This window comes from Protopterus annectens, chromosome 5.part0 (assembly GCF_019279795.1).
Source record: "Protopterus annectens isolate FY-2018-M chromosome 5.part0, PAN1.0, whole genome shotgun sequence".
Classification (NCBI taxonomy): Eukaryota; Metazoa; Chordata; order Ceratodontiformes; family Protopteridae; genus Protopterus; species Protopterus annectens.
In genome coordinates, this window is record NC_056735.1 from 754668406 (window position 1) to 754682208 (window position 13803).

At 35.1% G+C, this 13803-nt stretch overlaps 1 protein-coding gene across 1 annotated transcript in view; it reads right to left on the minus strand.

Moving 5' to 3' along the window:
* Nucleotides 1-13803, minus strand: part of GUCY1A2 (guanylate cyclase 1 soluble subunit alpha 2) — a 1587384-nt gene that overhangs the window by 399203 nt on the left and 1174378 nt on the right. The window contains exon 5 of the mRNA XM_044072602.1: nucleotides 755-1240. Coding sequence (XP_043928537.1) covers nucleotides 755-1240 — 486 coding nt within the window. The remainder of the gene's footprint in view (nucleotides 1-754; nucleotides 1241-13803) is intronic.

Genomic DNA, 13803 nt, shown 5'->3' on the forward strand with positions numbered 1-13803 from the left:
AAACATGATTTGTTGATTTTCTATGCAACACAACATTAGTTTGGTGGCATAAAGATAAGGAGCCACAACTGCCACCCAGGCAAATCAGGGTTTGCTTAGTAACCCTAGCACTGATGGAGTTTCTGAGGAGACTCAGAGAAATGAAAGACCTGTGGCCACTCACCTCTCTCAAGAAGGACAGGATGAGAGCTGAGTGCTGCAGAGGAATGCAGCTGTAGTGTTGCAGATGTTAGCAGAGAGCACGGCAGGGTACATGTCTGGGTAGATAGCATAGGATGACAGTGTGTAGGTGGATTACATCCTCTCAATGTTTCACTGCACTGCCTTGGATGGGATCCCAAGATAGGCACATTGTCATGGAGATGGGGACATTTGACTCTCAGGTTAAAAGCACAAGCGAGCCTGGAATTGACATGGGGGAATTAGTCCATGGGATGATGATCTCTTCCCAATTAACCCAACACTTACCTCCTGGTGACTGCAAGGGAACAGATGGGACAACTGGTTGACCAGGGAAGAGAGCCGATGTCTCGTGGGAGGGCAAAGGGGAATAAAACAAAATAAAACAACCAAACAAAAAAGGAGCATTAGTGCTGAATATCTGGGTAAGAAATGCATACAGAGCGCATCTATGCAGAGAAAAATAAATCATCTTGTATAGAGCTTGTTTTTCTTTACAACAGCTTCTGAATATGTGAAAGTAATTCAACTACATGTGAAAGATGACAATGAGTATCAATCAGCATTATGTTACCTTATAGATATCCAAGATGCCACACTGGTAATCAAACCGAGTATACAGTTCATTTAGCATACTAATCACTTGCATTGGAGTACACTGAGCACAGACAGCAGTGAAACCAACAATATCAGAGAACAGCATCGTGACATCATCAAACTTTCTGGCTGGCACAGTTTTTTCTTGCCAAAGTTGTTGGGCTACATCTCCTGGAAAAATAGAGTACAGAAGATCCACTGTCTTTTTCTTCTCTTCCTCCAGAGCTTGGTGAGTTTTTTCAAGAGTTGCTTTTAATTTATCCATCCTTTTTTTTAAGCCATCTTGAGCTTTGGCCTGCTCTCCTACTAGGATAACATCGCGCGTAGCATCATGGGTAGGGATGTCAGAGAGATGCAGTCCTCGACCCATCAACTCATCCAATTTATCAATACATGGGGAGCCCAAAAACAGAATAGTGTTTGACTCAGGGACATGTATCATCTGCCCTTTAATTTCCATTACCTGGGGGAAGAGCAAAAGAGAAGTACACATTAAGGAGAATAAGTAATGAAACCCTTAATCAGTATGTTTCAGAACAAAAAGAGAAGTACTTAAACACATTTTTCTGATGTATACATTTCTCTTACTTATTTTTAAAACAGAAAGTATTCTAAACTGTTAATTTTCAGAAGGCAATGGGTATCTACTCTGGTTAGTACAAACGACACACTTAGCAACAGTCAAGAAATGATCTTGTTTGGAATTCAGCAGCAACACACAATCGCAAATGAATATGTGCAAATGCTGTCAAATCCAATCCTAGCACCACAACAAAACCAGAGGAAAATTCCCAGCATATATCTGGATTGTGCTTTTGTATTGTTCATATGTACTGTATATTTCATGGTTGTTTTTAAAATTCAATAGAAACATTAAAAAAAAAAAAAAAGAAAGAACCAGTAGTAAAAATGATACTTTTGAATTCTATAAAGCATTGCTTGCATGCAACTTTCTTTTGTTTCACAGATTTAAGTACATTTAAGAAAAACAATGAACAGCAACCACAAGCACATACAGTCAGTAAAGAAAGCAACAAAGCATTTTGCATGCCCTGATAAAGTTTGTTATGCAGCTGCTACAAACCCATGAATAACACGGTCTTCCTGTTCTGTGTGCGTCTAAAAAATTTCATTTTTCATAACTAGTGGGATGTCATTATTTACATGTAGTGCAGGAAGATTTGTGCTAATATATCGATTAAATTGTGTCCACGTTCAGCGCTACTCTAGTATGAATCCCAACCTGAACAATGCATAGAAGCACCTGTCTCAAGCCATTACCAAGTCTGGCACTGAAAACTGACACCGCTAGCCAGTAAACAGCAGCAGCAACACATGAAATGGCTTCATTTCAGCACCTGTTTTTGCCTGCTGTCTGCTACATTACATGTACTATTTTGATTCAAACTACTTCCCTTGCACAGGGAATAAGTAAGGATGTCAACCACTTCCCCACTGCTTTATTGGCACAACCCAATGATTATTTCTTTTTTTTTAATTTTATTTTTGTGTAACTAGTAGTACATGGATCAGATAAAGTGCCATGCAATCCAAACAATTATGATCAGATCTCCAGTCACAATTTATTATTATGTGTTACTGACATGGAAGCCAAGATCCATCTCTTGAATTTCTTTCAAGGTGAATTTCTTTTTCATCTACAGTATGCCTTGAAAACATAACAAGCTAGTTATGACTGGAGACCAGGTCCTATTTCTCTATTTTATGTAAGCTTCACTCTTTAAACAGTAAAACATATTTAACTATATTAGAACAAAATGAACATCATACAATGAAACGTGTAACATTCCAAACTGTGCATGCTGATTGAACATAGGAATCAGTGTACCTGTTATAAAATGAGCATTACTCACAGAAAGTTAACAGTGGTGATTAACAAAAATCACTGCAGTTAAGGACAAAAAAATGGACCCTGGTTTCTCTCTAATAATAAGAACAGAAAACTGCACCTTCTAATCATAAAAGCTTTATAAACAATAATCCTCCTAAATCAAGTTATGTAGAAACATTTTCCAAGTATTAAAAATAACTTAAAAGATGTCAGGAGAGAACAAGCATCTTAATGTAAAAAGCAGGATGCATGTGTATTCATGTCTTGCTTTGAAAAAAAAAAAAAAAAAAACGCCTGGCGGCAAATGCACTAAAGCCAAAGTGCTGTTCATATCTTGCAATACAATCCTAAGCCAGGTCTGGAAATTGATACTGTTAAGAAAAGATGGAAGAGTAAAGACATTTTCCTATACAATGATGTTAACTAAAAAAAGGAAAACATTTTTTTTAAATAATATCATTGTATAATAGCAGCAACAGGATTTAATCAAGGCTGGGTTTCATTGATCACTCAGGGTTTGTTAACTTGATTAAAGCACACCACCCATGGGCAAGTCCTGCATTATCCATATCCAGATATGAGCTACTGCTGAACTCACAATGGATGAGATGTAACATGGACAGTGAAAATATCAATCACTTATGAATCAATATATGACATTTCTGATGTTTAGAGGACACCAGGTAATGGAGATAAATATGTGTGTGTGTGTGTGTGAGTATATATATATATATATATATATATATATATATATATATATATATATATATATATATATATACACACACACACACACACACACACACACACACACATGTAGACAGATACAGGGACATAGTCGTGTATATATAATGAATCCTTGTAGTGAGTGTGATCAATGCATAACACATCGAACAATCTCATCTACAATAAACAAAATAGAAGAGAATCATCTAAACAAACTGATCATAAATTTAAGAAACCAGCCTAAAACTAATTTGATTAACATGCGTGTCACACCCCTGAAAATTAAATTAACTAATATTAGCATTGCATAGCCATGAAAAAGTGAAAAACTATTGAATTATGCTACAGCAGATTCCCTGAAGTCCAACTGCAGCATAATTTAACTTGTATTTGATGAGAAAAGAAATACTGTGCTTGTGCATGCACACACACACACACTTATATACACACGAGCAGACACACACACACACATATATATATATATATATATATATATATATATATATATATATATATATATATATATATATATTTATGTATATAGATACTGGAAAGTAAATAGAGAAACACAAAGTATATCAAACAAGGAAACAGATTTTCTTATCTGATATATTACTCACAACCCTACCACACAGTCATTTCAAATTTGTCTGAATATTGATAATTTTATGAGAAAGCCCATAGATTACCTAGCAACCATATATAATATATAAACTATATAAAGTACAAATATATGCAAACTCTGAGATCACAATAACAAAAACAGTGGAGAAAAATGGTATACTTCCATAAAACCTACTAAAATACAATCAACTTCTCTTGACCCATCAACTGCTATACCAACCAAATAAAATATCTGCCCTCTCTGGTCTGCCCACCTTCCATAATACTGCGCGTCAACTAAGATCTTCCAATACCGCCCTACTGACTGTTACCAATTGTTTACATTGCTCAGGCCAATCTCTTTATTCCTATGCAATTGCTAAGGCCTGGAGCTATCTACCCCGACATTAGATGTCTAAATAGTAAACATACTTTCAAATCTCTACTAAAATATATCCTATTCAAAACTTGGATATATTCCTGCACAGAACCAGACTAATTTCACCTTTTCCTGACTTTCAACATCCCTAGATCACAGGTTTACTGTGTAGTTTCACTTAGTGCATAGTACTGTGAACTAGGTGTTTTTTTTCTAGTTATGATTTCTAGTTTATGACCGTGTTTGGGTATGGAAACTTCTTTTTGAATTTATGTTCAAGCAATTGTATATTTGTTGTATAATATCTTGTTTAATTGTTTCTCAATATTCTAACCATTGTATGCTGCATCATTTGTAAAACTCTGATTTTCTCTTTTTATATGTTCCGTGCTCTTTGTACAAAATAGCCATGTTTATATAATTTTTTAAATTATTTTTATTATTTTTTTATAATGTTTTACTATGTATCTGGAGCTTTTCTCCCTGGACATCTGCTGAAAACGATCACCTTGTGTCCAGTCGGACAAACCTGGTAAACAAATGGAAAATAAATCAATCAGTCAATCAATCAATCAATCAATCAATCAATCTACACCTTACCATTATCTCACTAAAACAATGCTGCCTCTGTTTGATTTACATAGAGGTTATCCAAAATACATTGATGCATTTGTAGTTGACCAACATATAATTTGAGCAGTTGAGAGAATTTATAATTGATGAAATGACAGTTATAACTTTAAGTGCAGTTACCATGACTTGGGGTTAAGTGTGCACCATGTGATTTCTTCTTAACAGTTCAGTAAAGGTTCTTTTTGAATATATATAATATCTAAGCCATATTCACTTGTTCATCTTGACTATACATCTGTCTACAGTATACACATCATGCACTAGGCAGTTAATGCTTTGGAAACAGAGGAGATATTTAAGATTTAATTCTCAAAAACTAGAAGAAATCAAGTAGTAGGCAAAGGTGTCTACTTTTAGAAATATTAATTAACTTTGACTACAAGGAAATTTTGGACTGGTAGGAATATTGCAAGCTTATTTGTTGCATCATGACAAAAGGGCTCAACTTTTTTGAGTTTGTTTTCATGTTTCGTTACAATCATTAAATTTAATGTCACTTTTAATATATTTTTCTTTTTGTAGGATTATAGTAAATGATGCATATGCAGTAACACCCGATGCTATTTGCTACTGTGAATGTCACTATCTTTTCACTGCATTTGAATTCTGAAATAATGTTAATACTATGTCTGATACTGTGAGTGCTCCCTTTTCCTGAATATAAAAATGAAGTTGAGGTCACTGAGGTTAATATTATGAAGGTGCATGTTGTCTTACAGCCTACTATAGACAATCACATGAGTATGTGACTCTGCCATTGTTCCAACATTTGTATTAAATTGCCCCAGGTTAAGGCTTTTCTAAATCTATCAAAACTCATATAAACATATTATTCATGGGTTAACAAACAGAAGGAAAGCATCTGCGTTATTGCATTCTTTATTCTTTACTTTTATCTTCTCCAATATCAATAGCAATTTATATTTATGTTTAAAAATGTTTTTATAAAATGTTAACATATATACAATATTTGCAATGAAAGGAAGACATATCAAATATATTTCTGAGCAAGTATTTAAACAATCACATTAGTATATACAATCTTCAATTCAATTATTTTTATATATTGTAATTAATATCTCAAGTTTTCCCAGTAGTATGCTATCTTTGCATTTTTAACAGAATATAATCTTATCATTTTTTCTTCATTTTTACAAACCATAGCAGCAAGTGACAAAAGTTCTTCAGAAAAAGGAAATTCACAAGATTTCTATTTTGTTGTTATGATTTTCTTAACTATAGCAAGAAGAAGTCAAGATATTGTATAATGTTTACTACCAATAACTGTTAGGACCAGAACATTTGTGAGAATAGTTGTCTTACTAAGAATACAATTATCTGATCATAAATCCATAAAAATGACTAACGTCTTTGTAAAGCCCTTGAATTTTCTTAGATTCTAAAATCATATGTACCCAAGCTGCCTTTGTTATTATATTCCATCTCCAGCATGAAACCAATTTATCTTTACTATATTTAGAAACATTGCATTGTGTAGTAAAGATTCTGTGAATGTGCTTCCACATAAAGATTTTGCAGTATAGACTAGATGATGTTTTTTGAAGAGATTTTAGTAATAATATCTTGTTATCTTCATTTAAATGTAAATTGACATCAATTGCTTCAATATATTTACAATCGTTTTTATCTAAACTATCATTAATAATTATAATTGTCTGATTTACTTTAGAAAGGCAGTTTTTAGATGATAAATTGCCTTTAGTAATTGAAATCATATAATCATAACATTTTTGGATTGATTTTCCTTTCATTTCCATTCATTAAAATAAATAATCATTTAATTTATTAATAACAATAGTATGCATTTGTAATAAATATGAGTTATCAAAATCAAATGTTCGCAAAGTTTCTTTTGAGAAATCAGATGTATTCTTGTCAAAACAATCAAACAGCAATAACATATTATTTTTGAATTATATCATTTTTTAAATTATCTCAACTCTTAATAAAGCAAAGTGTAAATGCTATATGATATAGCAAAAAATTCCATTTTTTTAAATAATGGAAATCTAAAAATAAGATTTCTCAGTGATTTTAATATTGAGTTTATATAAGTTGAATCAGATATTAGTGTTGCATTTCCTTCTAATGCTTGTCTAATTAGCCATACAGATGACTTATTATTAAATCAAAATCTTTATAATCATTATGACTAAAATAGTTTAGAATAACTTATTTATGGATACTTCTCTATTTTCTATTTAAGGTAAATGTAACCACAGGAAACAACTGCAAGACTTGCAGCTAATGAGTATCATTCAAGATCTGAAAAATGAATTACCCCAAATTCCTATAATCTAATATGATTTTATCTGACGACCTTGACTTACTAAGATACTATAAATGACATTACAAATTCTGTAATTTCTTTATTAATACTTTATCAGGCTGCATAGCTATAAATCGCAAAACGTACTATTTTGGATAGAATAATCATTTTAAGAACTAATTTTTCTTTAAAGAAAAAGAAAATATTATTCCATCTTTTCATTAATGATTCTGTCTTTGACATGGGATTTGAAAAGCTAGTATTAATAACTTTATGTATATAAGTTTGGATTATAACTCCTAAGTATTTAAATTCTTGACATTCCCATTTGTAAATAAATGTATTCTTTAACATTCTATTTATCTCTTGATTTATTAAAATGATTTCTAATTTATTATCATTACATTTCATTAAAGACTTGTAAATATATTAATTCCTTAACTAATTCTTCAAATGATATATTTCCTTATGATATAATGTCATTACCAAAAAGTTGTATTTTAGAGTGAGATTCTTTATGGATATTAAAATCTTTGATCTTCTCATTATCTAATATTTTTTGCTAAGGGCTTCAATAGCCTATGCAAAATTTAAGGGATATATAAAGGACATCCTTGTCTAATATCTTCATTAATATTAAACATATGAGAAAGAAACATACTAATCTTAATAAAAAAAATATTGTCTGTATATAGCTTTCTAATTAAATCTAAAAAAAAAACTTCTGGAAATCCAAATGCCAGTAACGTTCTAGGTAAACATTCCCAATTTACATAATCAAATGACTTTTCTATGTCTAAACAAATTAATGCTCATTTTTATTTTGATTTTTTGGCTAGATATATAATTATTATCATCATTTTAATATTATCATATGCAAGTCTATTAATGATAAAGCCTGTTTGATCTTTATCAAATAAACCAGCTATAACATATTTAAGCATCAAAGATAAGACTGACATAAACTCTTGTAAATTGTATTTAATAATGATATTGGTCTAAATGAGGACCCAGTTTCATTATTTCCCTTTTCTAAGTATAAAAGATATTGTATTGTTTCTAAGACAAAGATACTATTTTTGAACTTTGAATAAAAAGTAAATGTTTCACCTAATAAACTAATATTTTTTAAAGTAATAAATACTACATTTTTGAATTTCTTGCACAGATAATCCAGACCTTGTGCCTTTCCCATTTGACCTTTTTAAGTGTATCTTTAATTTCCTTTAGTGATATAGTTCTAGAAATTTTGATTATCTGTTCTTCCTTATGTTTAAAGGTAATATTTTTGTCCAAATAAGAATTTAATTGACTTCCCCTCTACTGAAATATTTCATTTTTTATTAAGCTGCTCAAGATAATTTTAAATCTAGAAAGCATTTCCTCAATATCTATTTGTTAAAGGATTTACATTATTATTGATGAGAGCTTCTCAACTTATGTTTTTTTCTAGTAGCTATTCTATGCATATTTTAGGTGTTATTGCATAACTTTGAAGTATACATTTGTCTAATGCCATTTTAGTTTTATGCTCCAAAATATTCTGATATTGTGTTGTTAAAGCTCTTATAATATTAATATTATTTGTGTTCTTTTCTTGTTTTTCCAATCTAGCTTTATGGAGTTTCTCTTCAAGCTTTAATAATTCTTTATTCCATTGTATAATATTATTGTAAGACCATCTCTTCACCTTATCACTAAAATAAATTTTAAAAGATTTCCAGGGAATAACTTTATTAACTTCACCATAACCATTAAAGACAAGAAATTGTTCAATTTGTTTAACTAAATATTCTAAAATCCATAAATTGCATGGCAATCCATTGCTAATATCATAAATAAAGTAATATGATCAGATAATGGACAATATAATCTCTAAAATTTCCACTTGTTTGCTTACTGTAACTAGTCTAGTTCAGATACAGATTCTTAGTTTTGGCACTTGAATTTGCTTATTCATGCTCAGCATGTGTTCAGAACTTGTTGTAAGCACTAAATAAGCTACAAATTATTACAACACTCAGCCTTCCTCATTACCCAAAGGAAAACAGTTTCTGTACTTACTTTCCTCACTTTCTTAGAGAAAAACAGCTCTTGTACTCACTTTCCTCACTTGTCTAGAGGGAAATGTTTTTTTATTCAGGCATGTACAAGGGTCAGCTCCCATTGTTCTCTCCTGTCTAGCTGATGAATCTGGACATCTTGGGGCGATGTAGCAATTGCCTCATGTACACAGACAACCCTCTCCTCCTCCCACCCAACACTACAACCTGTGAGAGATTCACTTATCTAGCCAAACTGGAGGTAAAGCTCTCTCCAATCAAAACTGAACTTGAGAGTCAAGAGGAGAAGGTAAACACTTGCACCACACTACAGTCATCACATAGTCCCACTAAACCTACACCACCAAAATACACACATAGAAACACAAAAACATTCATGAAGGCTCTCAATAATAATCTTCTCAAGCAACAGAGATCTCCAAAGCAGAAACGCAAGCAACCTCTACCCCCCAACACAATACAAATGATACATAGCTCACAGACTCAGTGTGCAACTCAACCACATCACATAAGGCAAAACAACGTACCCAACATACTAGTCATAGGTGACTCTATAGTCAGGCACACTGATGTCCCACTCACTAGGCTAAACAAGGAGAAGGTTACTGTCAGCTGCCTGTCGGGTGCCAGGATCCGCCACATAACCCATGCACTCAGGTCACTCTATCACAAGTACAAATATGACTTTGTCATTGTACATGTTGGTGTGAATGACCTGAGATGTACCTCTCTGGACTACATGAAAAGAGACAGGGAACAGCTCTCCGATCTTGTAGCCCAGGCAGTTATGACCCTAGCCCTGACTTGCATCCTGCATTGCCCAGAATGATATCGCAGTACAAGGAAAAAATGATTGACTTCAACAATTGGCTAAGCTTCTGGTGTCATTCTAAGGGGATCCAGTATCTGTCTGCTTGGGACAACATGGTCGACAGACCATGATGCTTTGCCAGAGATGGCTTGCACCTGTCACCCCCTGGGATTCCATATTTTGGCTAAGGTTCTTGCCGCCCCTATAGTGTCTTTTTTAGGCAAGGTTCAAATGACAAATTCACCACCATAACAGGAAGAGGCAAGCAAAAACTGAGGGTAATGCTACTCAATGCTAGAAGTCTAAATCTCAAAATGCACTCCCGTGAGGCACTCCTTAAAATAGAGAACATTGATATCTGTGCAGTGACTGAGACCTAGTCTCAGGGCTCCAGAGAGCACCCCTGCATTACCAGGATATAACTCATATCACACTTTTTGGCCACCTAACCTGGACCAGAACACCAAAGGCAGAGGTGTGTCCATATTTATTAAGGATATCCACACCTCCAGGCTAGTTGCTCAACATAATGCATCTGAGGTTATCCAAGTGCAACTAACTCTGGACAAAACTGCAATCCAAATTGTAGCTTACTATAGATCCCCCACCATGCCCCAGGATTCCCACTCCTCTTTTCTTGATATACTTGAAAATATTAGGGTTCAACCAAACACCCTAATAATGGGCAATTTCAACTACCCCACCATTAACTGGGAAAACTAGTCATGTACCAACTCTTTCACTCAATGCTTTCTGGAATTCATAAATTCCAATGCCCTGGATCAACTTATCCACACCCCCACCAGGGGCAACAATATCCTAGATCTAGTCATTACCAACATGAGTGACCAGTGTTCTACACCTGACGTCAAATCCTCATTGGTCAGATCCGACCATAAGCTAATAACCCTAGATATCCAAATCTCACCCCCACCTCCCCACTAAGGAAACCACGGTAAACATTTTCTCCAAAGCCAACTTTATGCTTCTTAAGACAGAAGTGGCGAACTTTATGACACCCATGCAGATGGACAATGCAGATACAACTGCTGAATCCTACACAAATGCACTCTATAAGCACTTACACAAGTGCCTGGATCGTGCTATCCCAAACAAAACCAAGATGCTATCCTCCAAAAAAACGAAGTCAATCTGGTGTCCCCCTGCCATAAACAAACTCTACAACAGAAGGAAGAAACTGTTGTAAAACAGAGTAAAATCCCATGAGTGGAGGAGCTCCCTGTTCAGCCTCAGTAAGAAGCTGAGATCTCTTATAAGATCCTCCAAAGCTAGCTATGAAAACAAAATTGCCACTGATTCTAGGGACAACCACAAAGCATTCTATAGCTATGTTAAGAATCTCAATGGCAACACCCAGATCTGCTCTGAGTTACAGCACAACGTCATGAAAATTACAAAACCAACTGATATTGCCAACATCCTGGCAGACAGGTTCAGTGCTAACTTTACCCCCTTCTCACCCCATAAAGGGCCCATATCTATACAGGAAGAATGCAGAGTCCCTGTAATCACAACTATGCAGGTAAAAGCTGCACTCTTTAAAGCCAAAAACAAAGCATCCATGGGACTGGACAACATCCCAGGCTGCATTTTACATGGACTTCAGAATGAACTGGCTCCCCACCTAAGCACCACATTCAATCATAGCCTCGCATCAGGCTTTGTGCCCACTGAATGTTGCACACCAACAGTTATCCCACTCCAAAAAGGGGGGAGCCACCACTGATCCCAGGAACTATCGCCCTATTAGCCTGATGAGCCTGGTCTGTAAGGCCATGGAACGTATCATCATGGAACTCATAAACAAAGACATTGTTAACCTCCAAACTCTGGACCCCACCCAGTTCGGGTTTGTGAAAGGCAGATCATGCCTCCTGAACTTGATTGACTTTTTTGAGGCAGTCACCAAAGCCGTAGATGAGGGTAAGGCAGTTCACACAGCCTAAGGCTTTCAAAACCATCCCCCATTCTGGAATTATAGCTAAACTCACTAAACTAGGTATAAATCACTATATCACAAGATGGGTGGCCAACTGGCTCACTGACAGAACCCACAATGTAAAAGTTCCAGACTTCAAATCTGACTTCAAACCAGTGACAAGTGGAGTACCACAGGGCTCAGTCCTAGGACCTCTCCTGTTTGTTATCCACTTCTCTGAAGTACAGGCTAACACAGAAGGCCTTTGGCTAACGAAGTTCACAGATGACTGCAAACTAGGAGCCATAGATGAGTCCCCCAAATGATGTGGACATCCTACAGAAGGGCCTCACTGAGACAAATGCCTGGTGTCAGAGCCATGGCCTCAAGCTCAATGCCAAAAAGTGCATTGTTATCCCCTTTGGCAAAAACTCAGCACCCATGAACTACCACATAGGCGGCAGTCTACTTAATGCTGAATGTGTGATAAGAGATCTTGGGACCCAGATGGACATTAGTCTCTCCTCTGATAATCACATCACCACAGTAGTCAGGAAATCCTTCTACATGGCACACCTCATCACAAAATGGTTCTCATCCAGGAAAAAAGAGGTCATTGTTCCCCTCTACTCGACACTCATTAGACTCATGATAGAGTACAACACCCCTTTTGGAGTGTACCTCACAAGACATCTGCAGCAACTAGAAAGGCCACAGAAGTACCTCACAAAGAGGATTACTGGCCTCAAACAGATGCCCTACACTGACCATCTCAAAAAACTCCATCTTTACTCCGTAGCATATCGTCTACTCCAAGGTGATCCCTGCCTAACATATAAAGCTATGTCAAACCCAGATCTTTCAGATCTGTTGGACATGCTACATCTAAAGAAATCCCAATCCCTCTGAGCTACACACTCTAGGGACATAAACCTTGTCCCCACAATAAACAGGACATGCTGCAGGGATAGATTCCTGTCCCAGAGACGTCCCATACTCTGGAACAAGCTACCCATCTATGTCAAGCAAAGTTCCTCATTAGCACTCTTCAAGAAAAGTCTTGATGAGTGAATGGGAAATAGGAAACACACCCCGGGGATCACCTTTGTGGCTCTGCTCAACATGTGGCTCTGCTCAACAGGGGCACAAAATAACTTTCTTGGGTGGCATAAGCCAGTGAACCTTGTTGGCTAGGCTTACTTAGGCCCTTGGGCCAATAGCCTAGTATCTACCTTTGAACCTATGAACCTATAAAATGATTAATCTTACTGAATAAGTCTATGGATATATACATTTTGCCAATACCTATTTGTGTACTATGGACATAAGAACAGAGTATAAAATAAAGTTAATGTTTTTCTGCAACAAACAGTACATCCTTAACATTGTTGTTAGATGTCCATTTATTTAAAGCTTTCCTTACAGAGCTTATTTTATTTTTTTATTAATACTCATGTCAGCTTCTACTGCTATGCAGTTAAAATCTCCAGCCAAAATAAGACTGCTGTTCCAATAATCTTGTAACATCTCAAGGTGATTTCTAGCTATATTAACTCATAATCCTGGAATCTAACAGAAATTTTCTAGAGTATTTAATTTGGCATTACAAATGATATTTGCTATAGCAGACATTCCTTTAGAGTCATACATTGTGTAACCAATTTTTGACATATAATGAGAGTTTCTCCAAAGAATGACAGTGCCTCTCCTTTTATTTTCAAAACAAGATG